The sequence below is a fragment of the Aedes aegypti genome, chromosome 2 (assembly GCF_002204515.2).
Source record: "Aedes aegypti strain LVP_AGWG chromosome 2, AaegL5.0 Primary Assembly, whole genome shotgun sequence".
NCBI classification, from domain to species: Eukaryota; Metazoa; Arthropoda; class Insecta; order Diptera; family Culicidae; genus Aedes; species Aedes aegypti.
This window is the reverse complement of record NC_035108.1, coordinates 357,816,674-357,835,531: the sequence shown is the minus strand read 5'-3', so window position 1 is coordinate 357,835,531 and position 18,858 is coordinate 357,816,674. Positions and strand designations below refer to the sequence as shown.

Here is an 18,858-nt window from a genome sequence, read left to right as displayed (position 1 = left end):
TAGACCGGGAGAAGTATTGCGACCATCGCAGTGAAAGGATCGTTAGTGCCGAGTGGGGCGAATAGTACCTAACATTGTGTGTTTTAGTGAGTTTTTAGTGAACATCCGAACAGCTTGTTCGATCAGCAAACCCCAAGAAAACTCTTTGGGAAATCCTACAGTCACCAATCCGTGGCTCTAATTTATTTTCTTCATTGAAATGATCTTTAGCTCATTCAAATATTACTAGCACTTCACCTTACGGCGATGTGTGGCTCATGATTTTAAAGAAAAAATAAAAGGTAAGTGTAGATTAAGGTAAAAATTAAAGTAAACTTCGAATTTTTCGAATTGCTTCATGATCGGTTGTTCGATGTCGATCAGATTCAAAGGCGCGTCCACGTTCGAATCCATGGGTAGGACAAACGTTGACAAATATTTTGTGCACAATAAAGCTAATACGAATGTTAACCCTATGGATTCCTGAACTGAAAATTGCTATATTTAAGGGACGCAAACCCAAAGGGCGTCAGTCATTACCACAAGACTAAGAAAGCTTTCTGTCTTTGCAGGGCAACTGAGTACCTTAAAAAAAGGATATTAAAGACTTGTTGCCTGAAAAAAAAAAACTAAAAGAAATTAGAAAAGAGGCAGGAAAGAGACAAAAATGGAAGCAAGAGAACAAAACGAAACCTATAATTAGTGCTAGGAAATAAGAGTTTGATGCTTTATACCATCAGACCAGATATTTCTCCAAGATCTAAGACTTTTCTTTTGAGAATTTCATGACATTACAACAAGTATTACTGCTCGTATAACTTTACGTGTTTTTTCATGATCTTCTCTAGTAATTTCATTAGAAATTATTTCAGGTATGTTCAGATATTACTTCGGAAATTTCCAAAAGAGTACATTTAGCTATTATTTCCCAAGAAATATCTGTACGAATATTCCTAGGAAATTTATTCAAGAATTTTGCTAAGGATAACTCAAGGATTCAATCCGTTTCCTCTACTTTTGCCTTTCTTTGTTGGTGAAGAGTCTTCGATAGGCTACCTAACCAGGGTTGCGCTACCTACATCGTGCTAGAGGGGCTGCCTCCTCGGTGCTGACACGATACAGTATTGTCCGTTTACAACCATCCACCTTTATCAGGGCTTTGGACCTGTAGCTCTGATCCTCAATAGTTTCAAGTTATTTCGGACATGCTACTATGGTGAGCCATCATGCGCTAGCGGTGTAAGGCTGCTGGAAAGGACGAGATCACGGTCGAGCTTCTCAAGCACGGAAGTGAGCAGATTTATCAGTCGATCCACCGAGTACTTCTGAAGGTATAGGAGAACGAAGAATTGCCAACCGGCTGGTTGGATGGCCTCATACGGCTAATCTACAAGAAAGGGCACAGATTGGAGTGTGCCAATTACAGAGGAATTACCCTGCTGAATTCGGCGTACAAAATTGTGTCCCGCATCCTGTTTAACAGACTGAGACCGCTCGAGGAGTCCTTCGTCGGCGAATACCAAGCTGGTTTTCGTGAGGGCCGTTCGACAACGGCCCAGATGTTTAGCTTGCGAATGATCCTAGACAAATTCCTGGAGTATAACTTGTAGACTCACCATCTGTTTATTGATTTCAAGGCGGCGTACGACTCAGTGAAAAGAAATGAGCTTTGGCAGATAATGTCTGAAAATGGTTTTCCGGCGAAACTTATTAGGCTGATACGTGCTACGCTGGATAGTTCGAAATCAAGTGTTCGAATCGCAGACGAGGTGTCAACCTGTATAAAACATTGATTCTTCCGGTGGATCTCTACGGGCACGAAGCATGGATGTTGAAAGAGGCAGACCGAAAAGCTCTCGGTGTTTTCGAGCGTAAAGTGCTGCGGACAATACTCGGTGGGAAACTAGAAAGTGGTGTGTGGCGCAGAAGCATGAATCACGAGTTATATCAAGTGAACAAAGATGCGAATATTATCAAGCGTGTAAAATACGACGGACTTCAGTGGGCTGGTCACTTAGTGCGAATGTCGGAAGAAAGAATTGCGAAAATAATATTCAGCAGGGAACCAGGTAGAGGTCGGTGGCTTCGGGGAAGACCACGAATACGCTGGCTGTACGCAGTGGAAGAGGACCTGGCGACCCTAAACGTTCGAGGCAACTGGAGAAGTTTCGCCCAAGACCGACGAAGATGGAGCTCTACAATACGCCCGGCAATGGCGTGATGCTACGCTGTAGCCATCAAGGTATCAAGGTAGGTAAGGATAATTTGTTAGTATTGATAAAAAAAAGTCCAAATCATGCGATCATTCCATTACTTTCAGAGCAACACTACCTTTTTGCTGTAGAACATAGAAGCCTGGATTACCTTGATCTATTCTTCCCGCCAGGAGCTCCACTGCTGCCTGCCGAACAGTTGGTGAAGCATGTGAAATGCAAACCCACTTTATGATGAATAACAATTTATCCAGACGACCAATCAAAATGGGTCTTAATACAAAATGTTGGCGTTTTTCATAGTAATCTCCATATAAACTTCATATGGCGTGTGCACAGTCAAATTTTACCCAAATCATTTCGAACTTTGGGAGAATGCTATTTACCTTAAAATAATTCGTTCAAGCATAGAGGAGGCAGACTTTTAAAATTTACATAACTCTAATGTAATAATCACGCTATAGTAGATTCCAGGGACCCCTAGAGAAGAAGTAAATTTGGAACATAACCATATCCCCCGGGCACTTGTAACCTGCTATACAGTGGACTTGCAGCTGGTGGTTCTGAGAATGCTCTAGAAGCATCAGGATTCATTGATGTTTTATATCGTATTGATGTGTTTCCGGACATGTTTTTTATTGGCCTCATCCCGCGGGGCACCTCGACCCTACTATATAGTGGTCATTGCAGCCGGTGATGCTAAAATGCTTCGGGAAGTATTACCTTCGAAAATCTTGAAGTTTGATGCCAATATAGATATGGTACAAGATATGTTTCTAATTGGCCTCTTCCATCAATGCACCTGAAATCTAATAAAGAAAGGACAGTTCGTCTGATGTTTCTGAATATACTGCCGGAATCATCATTTAGAAGATTGATGTCCACTTGAATATAGCTCCAGATAATATTTACATGATTGATAATACAAACATGACTGATCATATTTTCCGGAACCAGTTTTACGGAAATGGTTATATTTCTGAAGATTTCCAACGAATGTTAAGGCCCAAGTAAAAATGATGCAAAAGCCAAAGCTGAAAAAGCAGTTCTCTTATTCTGAATAGACAATTTGAAGAAAACGAAAACACACAGATCTTTTATTTGCGAAATAAAACAGCTGTTTGTTTTTATTTTCTTCAATTTGTTGGTTTAAAAGGAGAAAACTGCTTTTTCAGTTCTTACTTTTGCTCCACACAGTACCAAAAAATAATGTGATTTACGTCTTTTGGGATGCACATAAAAGAAGCGAGCCGAATGCTGTAAATTTGTGTCCAATTCCAAATACGTTAGTGTCTGATTCGGGAAATGTCGATCACAGCTCCATCGTTTTCGTGTCCTTTAACATGTAAAATTACATTTTTTGTTCAATACATCTTCAAGGACACGTTTGTGTGGCGTTCCATCACTTACATCATGTGTCATTCAGTTATAACCAGAATTACGTCCAGAGTAATTTTCATTATTTTTAAGAGTGCATTTTTACTTAGGCCTTAATGTGCCCGCTGACATTCAACTTCATATTAATTCCAATTTTGAGGAAAATTGTTAACATCTATAAAACTTCACATCGCCCAAAAATACAAGTGCACGAAAAAATGCCATTTGAACATGAACTCGGAAAATCCGGATCATCTCCGGTGTCGCAATATCGTACAATACAATTCTAACGATGTACAGAAAACCACTGTTTGTATTTTATTTTTCAATTTACTGTTTATAGTGGAACAAACTGCTTTTGAATTTTGCACCAAATTCACTAGGACCTAAATTTTATTATTAAAAATGGAATAAAATGTAAACATCAGTGTCGAAATAGTTAGCGGTCATTTGTTTAGGACGTCAATTTTTGAATATCATACGTCAACTTAGTTGCACATCACTCACCTTATCAGTACTGCGTTTAATTGGATTCGAATAATAATTACAGTTACATCTCCCTTAATTGATATTCAGTATCTCGAAATCGAGTTAGAGAACCATAGTAAAAGTTGATTGTTGCTTGAGCTGTGTAAGGAAACTCGATTCCGTGATTTTAATCCCGTATTTATTCTTCGGAGATTAAAATTCTCCTGTAATTAATTCAATTATAAGTATTGCTTAGTTGTACAAATTTTATGTTACTTACGTTTGTAAGATTCCTGTAGCTATCTACGGGTTTGGATCTATTTCAATTTATGTGCTTCCAATTTCAATTCAATGGCTACAGTAAATAGTCGATATTAGGTATAAGTATTCAAGTAATAGATTAATAAACTCAGTACCGTTTTAAGCGTTATCAGCACTATTAGATACACGTATTGGCCGTACAAATCTACGATCAAGGCTAACCTAAAATCAGACAATAGTGACTCGTGTTTAAGGTTTATACGAATTGGATTATCTCACCTATCCGTTATTCTAGTTTCTACAAATTTACTGGGATTAACTGATGGATAGCGAGTTCAAATTTACTATTAATTCACAATTATTAGCGATTTCAATAAATTCAATCCAGAGCACATCACGCATGCTATTGCTATGACATCTACACTCCTCTTGTCTCATATCGATATGACAGGCTCCCACTCAGCTGTCAACGATCGCAGCAACCTTTACATCTTCGGGCAAAGTAATCGATTACGGGTCTGCGGTTAACGAGTTGTTGGACTGTGTGAGTTCTCGCGTAGGGTGTACGCAACACTCCCCCCCAGTACTTGGGCGTTGGTCCATGCTACTCATGTTTGTACGTATGTCCAACACTGCTAGTTTGGTCGCAGGCCTCTCATAAACTCCACCTGCGGTCTGAATTACGGCCGACCGAACTTGTCCATCTAATGAGGTTTTCACGGATATTACTCGTCCTTTTGGCCAACAATTTCTCGGAAAAGTAGAATCCACAATTACAACAATGTCTCCAACAGCAATTGGCTTACTTGGGCTGTACCACTTCGAACGACGAGCAATTTCTGGAGTATAGTCGTGTACCCATCGCTTCCAGAAGTAGTTGGCAAGTATTTCGGATGTTTTCCAGGACTGTCTCATCACCGTCGCGCAGTCTTGATACGGTACGAGTGGCTTCGAGCCATTAGAAGAGCCGACCAGAAAGTGATTAGGCGTTAATGCTGAAGACGACTCATCGTCGACAGGAACATGTGTCAGAGGTCTACTGTTCACAATGTTTTCTACTTTAATCATCATGTTTCTTAATACTTCGTCAGTCGGTGAACGTTTTGGTTTAATCTCCATCAATATCTTTTTAATGATTTGTATCATGCGCTCCCAGGCTCCTCCCATATGAGGACACACAGGCGGATTAAATTTCCACGATGTGGAAGGCGTTGTGAACTCTGAGATTAATTTTGAACTATCGACAAGAGCCAAGGCATCTTTGAGCTCCTTCGATGCGCCAACGAAATTCGTACCTCGATCGCTGATTATTTGTATCGGAGTTCCTCGTCTGGCAAAACAGTTTTGGAGAGCCATAATACATGAATCCGTGGAGAGACTGTGAGCAATTTCAATGATGATTGCCCTGGTAGTTAAACAGGTCACCAGCACTCCCCAGCGTTTCTCCAACCGTCTGCCAACAACCACTTGATACGGTCCGAAATAGTCCACGCCTGAGTACGAGAAGGGTCGAACGTACGCTGCCAATCGTTCCTTTGGTAAATTTGCCATCATAGGAGGGCATGGCTTGGCTAGACGGATCTTACAACGCTGACACTCTCGACGAACTCTATTGCATTCAACGCGTAGTTTTGGTATGTAATAGTAGTTTACGGAACAAGTTGCAGAATGATGATTTTTACAGCACGAGTCGTAAATTTATCCTACGAGGCTTGCCGAGTAGGATAATTGCGACGAGTGCTGTAAAAATCGAGTTCTGCAACAAGTTACGTACAACATTTTTTGCAATTTCGTAGAAGACCACTTGAGGGTATCAGAAATTATATCGGAATGCATTCACCATCATTTCACAATTTCTGAAAAATTGTTGTGTTATGATTCATTACGCAACTCAAAACAGTTGCGTAATGAGAAAGCGTTGCGTAATGAATCATTACAGCACTGGTTTCAGTTAGGTAATGACTATTCCCGCACTGCATACTTCAGTGCAGGAAAGTAGGCCGTTTCATGACAGATTGGCGTGATGAAAAACAGCCTATTACGATGAGAAATTGCAAAAAACTTCTTTCGAGCTTCATTGACGAATGTCTCATTGCATTGATGATGATATTTTTCATGTATATCTTGCAGTACTAACTTAGTTAGAGGATGACTACGAGGCAATACGATGTGAAATTGCGTATTCTCACCGGCGAAATCAGACACATCAATCCGACTGTGTATACGCATTACCCCAACGGTGTCAAGAGATGGACTTAATTTATACAACGCGCTTGTTTTCGGCAAAGCTGGTTTCTTCTGATCTTCTGATAATACTGCTATTTCGTGGCCATAACATTCCTCTTGAGTGCGTTTGTAGAGGTATGTCTCAGCCGCTTGTAATTCTTCGGTGGTTAGTGGTCCTAGCAGAGCTGGTTCAGCGTTCCTTTTGTGCTTGATATTTGCGGAGAATCGTAGAACCAAAGCTGAGATTCTACGGAGATGGATCCAACTGGAATAGTCCTCGGCTCTCAGGATATCACCACCTTCTTGAATGCTATGATGCAATAAATGCGTTCTTATCTCTTCCACGGTTTCTTGATTAAATGACGTGATTGGCCAGTCTTCTTTTGGCTTCGACAAGAACGGAGGTCCGGAAAACCATCGTGAACTCGCATCGAATCTAATTTGATCGTTCCATTTTGTTGCTTCATCGGCAACGTTGAATTTCCCAGACAACCACTGCCATTCAGACAGGTCTGTTTCATCCAATATTTCGCCAACTCGAAATGCGACGAACTGCGAATATTTTCGGTGGTCTGACTTTAGCCAGCACATAACGTCACGGGCATCAGTCCAAAAGTATCGCCGCGAGATCTTAATGGAGTGACCAAGTTCGATGCTTTTCGCTAGTCTTGAACCAATTACCGCTGCCTGGAGCTCAAGTCGGGGAATTGACACAAATTTGAGGGGTGCCACTCGACTTTTTGCACCTACTAGCGAGCAAGAGATTTGTTCACCTTCAGTGAATCGAAAATAGCAAACCGCGGCATATCCTAATTCGCTGGCATCTGCAAACGTATGTAGTTCCACAGTTCGTTGTGTCCCTTTCGAAGCCGACAAGTGATAACATCGAGGAATTCGAATAGACTCGGCCTCAGGAAGTAGCAGCAGCCAGTTGTTCCATTTTTCCACCTGTCTCTCGCCGATTTCATCGTCCCACGAAACGCCTTCCCGCCAGATTTCTTGAAAGAGTAGCTTCAACAGTACCATATAGTTCGATAACAGTCCAAGAGGGTCATACACTGACATCATCACACGCAAAATGTCACGTTTCGTAGGATGCTTCTGGCCAGTAAGCAGTTGCTGATTTCGCTCCGTCGATAGTTTGTAGCGAAACGTGTCCGTCTCGGTGTCCCACCACAAACCCAAAACCTTTTCTAATACAGTATCGTTGTTTCCATCAATGCTTTTCTCCGTCATTTCCGTACTGCCTAGTGCCTGAATGACGAGCCTTGAGTTTGAGATCCAATTTCTCATTGTAAATCCCCCTTGCTGGTGTATGTGGTGAACATTCTTGGCGAGTTGTATAGCCTCCTCTTCAGTGTCCACGCTCGCTAGCATGTCGTCAACATAATGGCCTTTCTCAATAACCTCTACTGCTTCTGGATATTCTGTTCTGAACCTTGCGGCGTTTTCTCTAACGATAAATTGAGCGCAGCTCGGTGAGCATTTGGCGCCAAAGGTCATGACCGTCACAACATACTCTCCGACCGTTCCATCTGCCTCACACCACAGAATTCGCTGGCACTGTTGATCATCTTCATTCATTTGAACGCGAAGAAACATCTCCGCGATATCCCCTGATATAGCTATTCGTTTTTCACGAAATCTGTATAACACGAAGGGCAACGGTGTTAACTGATCTGGGCCCTTCATTAAAACAGAGTTAAGAGAGGTTTCCCTTATGGTCGCAGCCGCATCCCAAACAATTCTGATTTTGTTCGGTTTATTGGGATTATACACGGGAAACATTGGTAAATACCAAATGCGGTCCATAGGTTTCCTTAATTCTTCCGGGGAAAGTTTTCGAACGTAGCCTTTCAACACGTATTCCTCCATCTTTGCTTTCAACGTTTCACTCAGTTTAGGATCCCGTTGCATTCTTTTCATCAAGCAGTTGTGGCGTCGTAGTGCCATAGACTTGTTGTCGGGAAGTCTGATGTTGTCATACTTCCATAGCAATCCGGTACAGTATCTACCATTTTCGAATTTTGTCACTGAACGCATTTTCTCAGCAGCATATTCGTCTTCTTTTGATAGTAGCAGCCTTTCAGGCTTAGATACGCCAAGGCCTTCTAGCGCGAAATAATCTTTAACTACGGAATTGAGTTCCACATCCGCTTCTGTGATGTGATGACACACGTGAAAGCTATGCGGAATAGTTGTGGATGTTGCTTGGCCACCTGCGGAACACGTTCCAAATACCATCCATCCTAATCTCGTCCTGGCTGCTATGGGATCGTGTTCCTCTCCTTCTCGACTTTCCATGGGATTTACAATTCGAGCGTTGTTCATACCAATCAAAATTCGTGGTTGAACGTTTGAGTACGAATCTATTGGCAATCCTCGTAGATGATCATGTTTCTTCGACAGCTCTTCAAACGATAACGTCTGACTGGGTAGCTTCAGCTCTTTAACTGTATAAACTTCACTGAGCCGGTGTGTCCTCTCTTCGTCGAATGACCCGGAAATATCCAAAGCAACTATTGTTGCAGAATCTTCATAGCGACAAGCGTCGCCAGTCCATCGAAGGCATAATGGATGGCTTTGTCCTTTTAGTTGCAATTTCGAAGCAAGACTCTCTTCCAGCAGCGTTACCGATGATCCGAGATCTAAGAAAGCGTAAGTTCGAATCTTTACATCTTGATTACGGAGTGTGACTGGGATGTACTGAAACAGTACGGTTTTGTTGTCACCGCGATGTGTATTGCAAGTATGTCTAGCATCATTCTGGTTGCCTATAGTGTTGCTAGCTTCAGGACTACTCACGGCCGAGATTGCACTAGTCGTTGCTGGTCGTTTATCTTTAGAGTCATTATGCAGCAGTCTGTGATGCTTGAAAGTGCATCCATGTTTACCACACACCTTAGTAACTCTACATGGTCCCTGGTGTTTTGCGAGACAGCAACGACACAGTTTGTACTCTCTGAGTAAATTCCATCGGGAAGGATGATCCAGTATCAGGAAATGCTTACATTCTTCAACGTTTTCGCATGCTCCTTGACAGATGATGCATTTACTCGAACTGGCGATCGTATTTGCTTCGTAGTTGCTTGGTTTTATTACGGTCTCACTATGCGCGTTTAAGAATGCGTCATCCTTCCGTACTCGTCGTGATTTCTCAGGTTCCACTTGAATTTGTGGTATGGTAACCGTGCTGGCTGCTTCAGCGAGCGTGTAAAGCCACGTGCTGAACTCCGTTAGAGTAACGCGGAACAATCCCTGACGATGAGTCGCCCAATTCAACCGGATCATAGGAGGAAGGCGATCTACAAGGCTTTGTAGAAGAGAGATATTGCACAAATGTTCATCCAGATTGCAGTTTTGAACAGTCGCTACCATATTCCTCACGGCTATAGCAAAATCAATCAATGTGCTCAATCTGTCGGATTTTGGTGCGGGTAGAGCATGAATTTTCTGAATGAGAGAATGAACAATGATTTCCGGTCGACCAAAGAGCATTTTGAGGGTGGCCATTACGCTTTCGAGGTTTGCTGGATGCAGGAGCTGACAACGTACTGCTTCGAGAGCCTTCCCTTTCAAGCATTTCTGCAACCGCATCATGTTTTCTTCCGGAGTGTACCCACATATACGAGTTGAACTCTCAAAGGTACCAAAAAATAGTGGCCATTGTTCCGGGTCGCCGTTATACTCTGGCAGGTCCTTAGACACGGCTTGACGAGCAGCGATTTGACTCCTGTTGAGCACCACAGACTCATTTCCGACTCCTGACGCTTGCAATGGAATAGCGTGTGGGAAATCTTGGTTCGGGCGGTTGTGTACCGGTGAAGGCTGGGTAGCGAAACAAATGTCGCCGCGCAATGGTCTATGCGAGCATCCAGGATTCTGCACCGGAGAAGAGTGGTACTGCGGGTTCGGAAGTATTGAAGTGGGTGGTACGCCTACAGTTGTCATCCGTGGTTGATGAGCCGAAAATAAATGACACTGCGCTGCCGAATTCGTCGTGTTCTCATGATAAGGAACTGACGAAATATTGTTTGTTGCCGAAACGGGATTACGATCCATTAGTAACTGATACCGTTCCACAAGATGCTTCATTTCGAGTGCTTGCTCTTCTTCTAGGAAGCGAAGGCGCAGTTCGGCGGGTAGCTGCGATACAAGACTCTGGCGAGCGGCTTCTGCTGATACCGAAGTAGAAGATGTAGGGTGTACTGGTTGGGCATAGGGAATTGATGTAGCATATGCAGGTATTGTCGACGGGGCAGTTGTGATTACCGGGTCCGTCAACGGTATCGATATATAGCTTGTATAAGTACGCGTTGAATCGTATACACTATTTGAAGACGACGGCTGCAAAAGAGGTTGATGCATTGTTAGAGCACTGATCGGTGCCGAGTAGTGTACACTTGATTCTCCTGATGTGTTTTGGGTCACTGACGTTACTGCTGGCAGCATTCCAGTGACGGTTGGTGGTGTAACATGGCTTGTTGGCGGGGCTAAGGGCGTGGTTCCGACTGGACGAGAGATTCTGGCGTCATGGCATCTTTGGCAGCTCCAGTCGTAATCCGCAATAGCTTCAGTAACGCCTACACAAGCAAAATGGTACCACCTATGGCACTCGTCACAGCTAACCATTTGGCTGGTGTCTGGTTGCCCACACATCAGGCAGCTCTGCTCCAAGCTGCTCTCATCGTGTCCTTGAGATGATCGCTGCATTGTGGATCCAGTTCACCCGCAAACGAGAATTTTAAAGTGTTGCTTGAGCTGTGTAAGGAAACTCGATTCCGTGATTTTAATCCCGTATTTATTCTTCGGAGATTAAAATTCTCCTGTAATTAATTCAATTATAAGTATTGCTTAGTTGTACAAATTTTATGTTACTTACGTTTGTAAGATTCCTGTAGCTATCTACGGGTTTGGATCTATTTCAATTTATGTGCTTCCAATTTCAATTCAATGGCTACAGTAAATAGTCGATATTAGGTATAAGTATTCAAGTAATAGATTAATAAACTCAGTACCGTTTTAAGCGTTATCAGCACTATTAGATACACGTATTGGCCGTACAAATCTACGATCAAGGCTAACCTAAAATCAGACAATAGTGACTCGTGTTTAAGGTTTATACGAATTGGATTATCTCACCTATCCGTTATTCTAGTTTCTACAAATTTACTGGGATTAACTGATGGATAGCGAGTTCAAATTTACTATTAATTCACAATTATTAGCGATTTCAATAAATTCAATCCAGAGCACATCACGCATGCTATTGCTATGACATCTACACTCCTCTTGTCTCATATCGATATGACAGGCTCCCACTCAGCTGTCAACGATCGCAGCAACCTTTACATCTTCGGGCAAAGTAATCGATTACGGGTCTGCGGTTAACGAGTTGTTGGACTGTGTGAGTTCTCGCGTAGGGTGTACGCAACATTGATTTTAAAGTCTAACTATGGTCCCTGGGAACGAACGAAGTTGCACTGGTTTTATGTTCTGTAAGTCGATATTTCCCTAACTCGATGATCCCTTCAATATCGAGTTATGTATACGGTACAGGTCGGTCTCGATTATCCGGAGTATCGATTTTTTTTCACTCCGCATAATCTAATCCTCCGGATAATCGAATCACTAAGAAAAAAAAATCTTTGATAAAAGAACTTAAATACTATCTTTTTTTGTTATTTTATTAATAAGAATTTTTTTCTAGGAACAGTAGGGGTCTCCCGAATTCATGAAGATTGAGACGTCGCACAGTATGTTTTGGACATGATACGGAAATGTCCCCAAACTGGCCCTGGCGGAACCGGCTACGATGTTCCGGAACGGTCCACTTATTCAAATTATGTTGAAATGATGACAATCGACCATTATCTCACGTTTTACTTAAAAACTTTAGTGTTGTAACTGCAATAAATAAATAAATAATCACATTTCCCGAATTTGGCACCCTCGTGACCCCACTACAATCCGGAATATCTCCGGCATGGTTCCGAATTCAGCATTCTCCATTTATGACAAATAACTGAAACCTTTTTAAAGTAAATTGACGGTGGTTTCAAAAAAATCGAATGGGAATTGACGAAATGGCAGCCATTTGAAAATGCCTTGTCGGAGGCCGGTAACGTAAAGGTTAAAAGAAAAAAAATTGATCAGCATACAAAAAAAAAAAAACTGTTTCAAGTCCCCCCCCCCTCTTTCTTACATACGTTCTACTTTTGTCGAATGTTACAAATGTGCGTTATGGGCAGACTATTTTACTTTCAGAATCGGATATTCCTCCAGGAACTAAGCATTCCAAGAAAGTGGAAGTTCTTTCTTGACATTCTCCATTGATTTTTCCTGCAAATCCGTCAGAAATTGCACCTTTCTTTAAATTGACAAAATACTCCAACAGTGTCTTCGAAAAATTACTCCAGGGGCTACTTTTTTAAGGGATTCCTTCCTGTTATTTCTCTAGGAATCCTACTTCAATTATTTTCCAACAAACAGCAATATAAATTCAAAAGAGAACGAACATAACTTCTTGGAAAATTATCGATTCAATTACTGCAGGTAGTATCTGGTGTAATTATTCGAGTTTTTGTTTTTGCAAATTCCTATAGCGAGTAATCCGAACATTTTTTAAGGTAAAGTTGCATCGTAGCCAAACCTCAAATTTGCAAGAGCACAAATATAAAAACCGGACAACGGTTCAACCTGAAAATTCGATCGATTGGTCATTACCAGCGAGTGACCAATCGATCAAGTTTTTAGATTGAACGGCTTCCTGGTTTTCTAGATTTATGCTCTTGAAAATTAAAGGTTAGGCTTCAATTCATCTTCATCTCAAGGAATTTCTGAAAGCAACATGGGCGATATATTTTGAACATTATTCCAGGAAGAATTTAGGCATTGGTATGGGAATCTTAGAAGTTTATTTTAGTAAAATGTATGTTTAGCGTAATTTAACTGTCTTGTTTACGAAATTATTGGCGAAATCAATGGCAAAATAACTGAAGAATTGGTTAAACTTAAAAATTTTGACAGGGTGACTGTCAATCGGAAAAATTTCTAGTGAATTTTTAGTGAATGATCCAAGGAGCCTCTAAATAAGTTATTAGGTCTAAGCATTTTTATGGAAATTTGGTCATTGCAATTTATATCTTTCGCGAAAATTCATAAAATTATTTGACATTAGTTTTGTGATCAGATTTCCGATAAATTTCTTGCTTTAATTTTTGAAAACATATCTAGAGAAGAGAAAGAATTCCAGATGGAATATCCGAATCAAAATTCTAAAAAATCTCACACGATTTATTTAAAGAAACTGATTCTAGTTTCTTGAAACAGCATAAAATGTTTTTTCTTGGATCATGCCTTAATACAAATAAGTAGTGAATATTTTAGAGGCTCTATCAATAGGGCAGCTCATGATTTAATAAAATTTGGAAATTAAATCTCCCATATCTTCCTTACCATAAAAATAGTGTTCTGTGAAATTTTCAGTTTTCTAGGTGGACACTTTATTAAATTTTGAACCACCCAACTCTATCAAACATTGCTTCATTAATAGCAACTTGCATTACTGTAAAAAAACATCAGTTATTACATCTTGAACACTGCAAAAATATATGCCAGAATTATTTAATTGAGTTTTAGAATCCTCCAGAGATTGAAGTTCTGATTCCGCGTCAGTAAGGTTTGATCCGTTGAATCTGCTACATGGTCCTTTGTGGACGAGCAGCGGAATCCGGATCATTTCTGTCCGGTTGTTTGGTCATCCGTGTATATGCTTAAGTATTCATTTCAAGTTATATCTTTGTCGTTTATCAAAACGAATTCTTTCCCATATCCAAACTCCCAGTGATTTTTTTTGTGGAACTGCAGAGGATTCCTCGGCTTCAATAAAGCAAGTAACACGTCGATATTTCCCTCATATCCCCAAATTGACCTGCATTAGGACGCAGACGGCACCGTTATTTTTTTATAATATTGAGAGCACCAGTACTTACACATTGCAGATGCTACTGATCCTGAGTTTTGTCAGTTGGTTCCCTGTGTAAGTACAGCTGTTCTTACAATAAGGGAGTAGCAATTGTGGGCGGTCAATCATGCTCATGCTCTCCAGGGATTGAAGTTCTGATTAAAGTTTGAAAAGTTGTGTAAGCAAGTTGATAAAACCATTAATGAATGTTTGCCCTTTACTGGCATAAACCAGATTTGCTGGTATGTCTGAAACATAGTATTTGGAAACTTGCAATCAGAAGACACAGTGTGTTTGTTTGACAAATTGAGACATGAATTTGCGAAAAAATACGCGTTCTAGTGAGACTCGAACTCACGACTCCGTGAACGAGCGTAAGAACTCAGTATCCATAAACAATTCGCTCTCACTTGCGATCGGGAGATACAAACGTGAGCGTGTTGGGGGTTTAGCATCTAAGTCCGAAAGAGACATGGATCTGCGAAAAGAGATGTGTTCATAGTTAGTACTCGGATTCAGTTTGGCTTTCTATTCCGCAGAATCATAAGGTGTTCTGTAGCTTAGTTGGTTAAAGCGCCGGTCTAGCGTACACGGAGTCGTGAGTTCGAGTCTCACTAGAACGCGTATTTTTTCGCAAATTTATGTCTCAATTTGTCAAACAAACACACTGTGTCTTCTGATTGCAAGTTTCCAAATACTTTGATAAAACCATTCTAAAGAAAATTTCAAGAAATTTTGGATAAATGTCTCCAGAAATTGAAGATGTTCGTAAAATTTACAAGTAGAAATTTATGTTTTGTAGTAATGTTCCTTAGCCTAATGTAGGCCTTTCTTAGCCTAGTCAGTCAAGGATCTGTTCGAAAAATCGTCAAATTTAAGACAATGTTCTGAAATCAGAAATAATTTTAATTGTTGCATGTATGCATTCTGACATAATCAGGCATTTAAAGTGAAACTTTTGAAACAATTTTCTGAAGAAAATTCCTGATGTTTGAGATTCTTCGTTAACAAATGTTGGAGGAATTTTGGAATTTGCTGTGGATTTTCTGGAATAATTACAGCAAGAACTAAGGAAGCATTTCTTATATACCTTTTGGTTAACGTTTTAATGAAACTTTTTAACGAATTCCCAGTGAACTCTGTAGTCATTCAATTATTCAAATACAGGGAAAAATTTCATGATTAATTTTTCGTAGAAAATTTGGTAGAGTTTCAAGAAAGAATTGATATGATATTTTTTAGTATAATAATTTGTCATACTTCTGAAAGAACTGCTTAAAGTTTTTTGTGAGATTCAATAGCACTCATTATTTTGGGTTTTGTGTAACGTAAGAACTATATCACAATCACACGACGCGACGCGAGACAGAACACAACACTTATGGTTCTTACAAACGTTAAAAGGATATATAAATTACCTTTTTTTAACAACCGGTTTCGGGCTTGATGCTGCTCATCATCAGGACTATTCAATAGCATTTATGGAAAAACATCATAACAAAATTATGGGAAAAATAGAGCAAAACAAATTGTTGACATCAAATAGAAGTTCCACACCGGATAATCAAGTCCCCGGATAATCGAGTCTCCGGATAATCGAGTCCGACCTGTATTAGTATACATGTTAATGCAAATATTGGAATATATTTTCTTACAATATTGTTTTTTTTTTATTTGAAAACTTTGAAATAAGAACTCAGCTTCTGGTCCCACTATGTACAATGTACATGTTTTTGTCTCTGTACATCCCACGCGAATGACATGGATCACTTGATCTCCACGTGCTTCGAAAACCGCACCCCTCAGGTTGTTCTTCATTATCAAACGTCCCAAACTAAGAAACAACAAAAACGCGATCAAGGTATACTTGTTCTTCAAACGTCGTTTATCAGTCATTGACATACTCATGGCAGTACACCCTGAAATACATCTAGATTCATAATGAAGCTCAATCTATCAGTTCACTGGGTCAAATATATGTTTATGACTGAGCTGGATTCCAAACATCTCTTCTTCTTCTTCATTGTGGCGTAACATCCCAACTGGAGTAGAACTTGCTTTTCAGCTTAGTGTTCTTATGAACATTTCCACCAATGTTTCCACAGTTACTGAGATCTTTTATTGCCGATGGACCATTTTGCATGTGTATATCGTGTGGCAGATACGAATATACCCTATGTCCTGGAAAGTCGGGAAATTTCCTTTTTTGTCCTGACTAATAATCGTGACTAGGTGACCCATATTAGTGTGAGCACTGTAGTAAGTTTCAACTGGAGTGATCTGGTGTCTAAGAAGTGATTGTAATCCAAACACAACAGGCTTCGTCTTCCCTGTTTGTTCTCTGAAATTCATTGGAATTTTCGAAATCAATGCTTGAAAGCGGAACACATAACAGCATTTTTTTTATCCACTTTGAAGAATTAAAACATCAGCTTTAAAAAAAATATCATAGAATTTACAAAGTTGCACCATTTTTGAGTCATGTTTACTGCTATGCAATATGTGTAACTATTTCAACACAAATGTAACATCAGCGAACACGACAAATTATAAACCCATGCTTATATCCTGTGCGGTAACAACGGAAATACGCTTCAGTCACAGCAGACGTCTAATACGGAAGAGCAATATGATACACTGCTAGAATGTGTCGCTCCTCAGAATACCCGACACCACCCGATGACTAATGAGCTTTTCCCGATTTTCGCCAAATTTTCACACGCTTTTCTCCACGAGTCGTCTGTTGCGAAGGGCTATTACCGGTGTGACGTCATAATACGCAAAATATGTCTTCCGTAATGAGGCTTTGTCATTCTCCTCGGATATATTGCAATCCATAATCGACTAATTTGCGTTATTTTACTAGGACTTACCTCGCTTACGATACTCGTCGAAATCCATTGCGGTGGTGGTTGCGGTATTGCGCTTTTCTAGTGTGCTCAGCCGCGTCGCAATTCGGTGGGTGAGACTAATGGATGGTAATTAATCAGGTGTCGACCGCTATCTGGATTATTAAGACGGAGGAGTGATTTTTCTCCGTTTTTTATCCAGTGGTTACAATTATCACTCTTTCAACAGAAGCACACCTGAACAGCGCCGACTATGAGCAATGATTTTGTGTTTTAAAGGATTGTTCATCAAGGTACAATTTTCCGGAAAGACTAATTAGCTGCTATCTGTAAACCGGGCTACACGGATTGATGGGCAGAACCTGTTGACCGAACAATTCGCGAAGACCGACTGAACTCCAGATCGTAAGCGAATCAGTACATTCGAGTTTTCGTTGAGGATTAAAGGTAAACTAACCTTTTGTGTGTCTTCCAGTAAACCACGGATGGAAGTTGTCTTCTATAGGCTATTTACCTTCAAGTTTCCTGCGAGTTCTGCCAATGCATGTGGAAAAGAGGAATAGGGCGAGTAAAACAAACAGGTGTCCTTTGTTTCCACATGGCGATCCATAGTTCGGCATTGGACTTCTTCGGAAAACTGCAGTTGAAAGGTTTCATCAAACTTACTTTTCAATAGACGGGACAGAATACAGCAATTTCCCATGTAGGGCGCATACGTTTATGTAGTTTGCTGGACTAAGGTGTCCAGTACCGACAGGTAAAATACCGGTACTTATAGTTTTTTTTCCACAAAACCGACAAAAAGTTCTATAATTTCAACTTTTTAATTTTTCCATCATTCAGAACATAAAATTTATTTCTTATGTCGAGGTGTTCTGTGTTAGAAAACACTATCATCCTAATTGGATACAACTAAATTGAGCTTTTGTTAACATTTTGTTAACAACATATTACTTTTCATTTGCAATAGCAGTTCTGAATTTTTGCAGGTGAGTTGATTTCACCTGCTTATAAGAGAGAAAAAAAATGAATTCAATTATTTTAACCTAACTTAGCCTAAATATATAACGCGTCAATCGTAGCAATGGAAGATTGCAACATTTGTTCCAATGTATGAACATTGGATATTCTATGTAACTCATTAGTACTATACCAGGGAGGAAGTTTCAGAATCATTTTTAAAATTTCATTTTGAATCTTCTGCAGAGCTTTTATCCTAGTACTACAACAGCAGTCCAAAATGGTACAGCATGCAACGTGGCCTGAAAATTTGTTTGAAGATTAAAAGCTTGTTTTTCAGACGAAGGTTTGATTTTCTTTTGGTGAGTGAATAAAAACATTTTATGTATTTGTTACATTATTCTTGATTGCCCACAATGTGATTTTTGAAAGTTAAATATTTATCTAGCATGAGCCCGAGACACTTCACGTGATCTGACCAATTTATTGGAATATGGTTTCTCTATCAGTTCAAACAAATTTGCCAGTTTTCAAGATTAGAAGAAATGCGTATCTCTCA

At 40.2% G+C, this 18,858-nt stretch overlaps 1 protein-coding gene and 2 long non-coding RNA genes across 5 annotated transcripts in view; all 3 read right to left on the bottom strand.

Moving 5' to 3' along the window:
- LOC5564807 (histidine decarboxylase) overlaps positions 1–18,858 on the bottom strand; it is a 67,315-nt gene that overhangs the window by 27,384 nt on the left and 21,073 nt on the right. For 2 of the 3 annotated variants that reach the window (XM_021846410.1, XM_021846413.1), the window contains exon 1: positions 17,364–17,739. In XM_021846410.1, coding sequence (XP_021702102.1) covers positions 17,364–17,391 — 28 coding nt within the window. In that variant the 5' untranslated portion in view covers positions 17,392–17,739. Of the gene's footprint in view, positions 1–17,363; positions 17,740–18,858 lie in introns of those variants that run through there. The other variant, XM_021846411.1, reaches the window with a different exon arrangement.
- Positions 4,251–4,559, bottom strand: LOC110676881. The gene is made up of 2 exons (XR_002500802.1): positions 4,454–4,559; positions 4,251–4,392 (listed from the first exon to the last, which is right to left on the bottom strand). It is a non-coding gene; the product is annotated as an uncharacterized LOC110676881 (long non-coding RNA).
- LOC110676880 lies at positions 11,340–11,648 on the bottom strand. Its single transcript, XR_002500801.1, has 2 exons — positions 11,543–11,648; positions 11,340–11,481 (listed from the first exon to the last, which is right to left on the bottom strand). It is a non-coding gene; the product is annotated as an uncharacterized LOC110676880 (long non-coding RNA).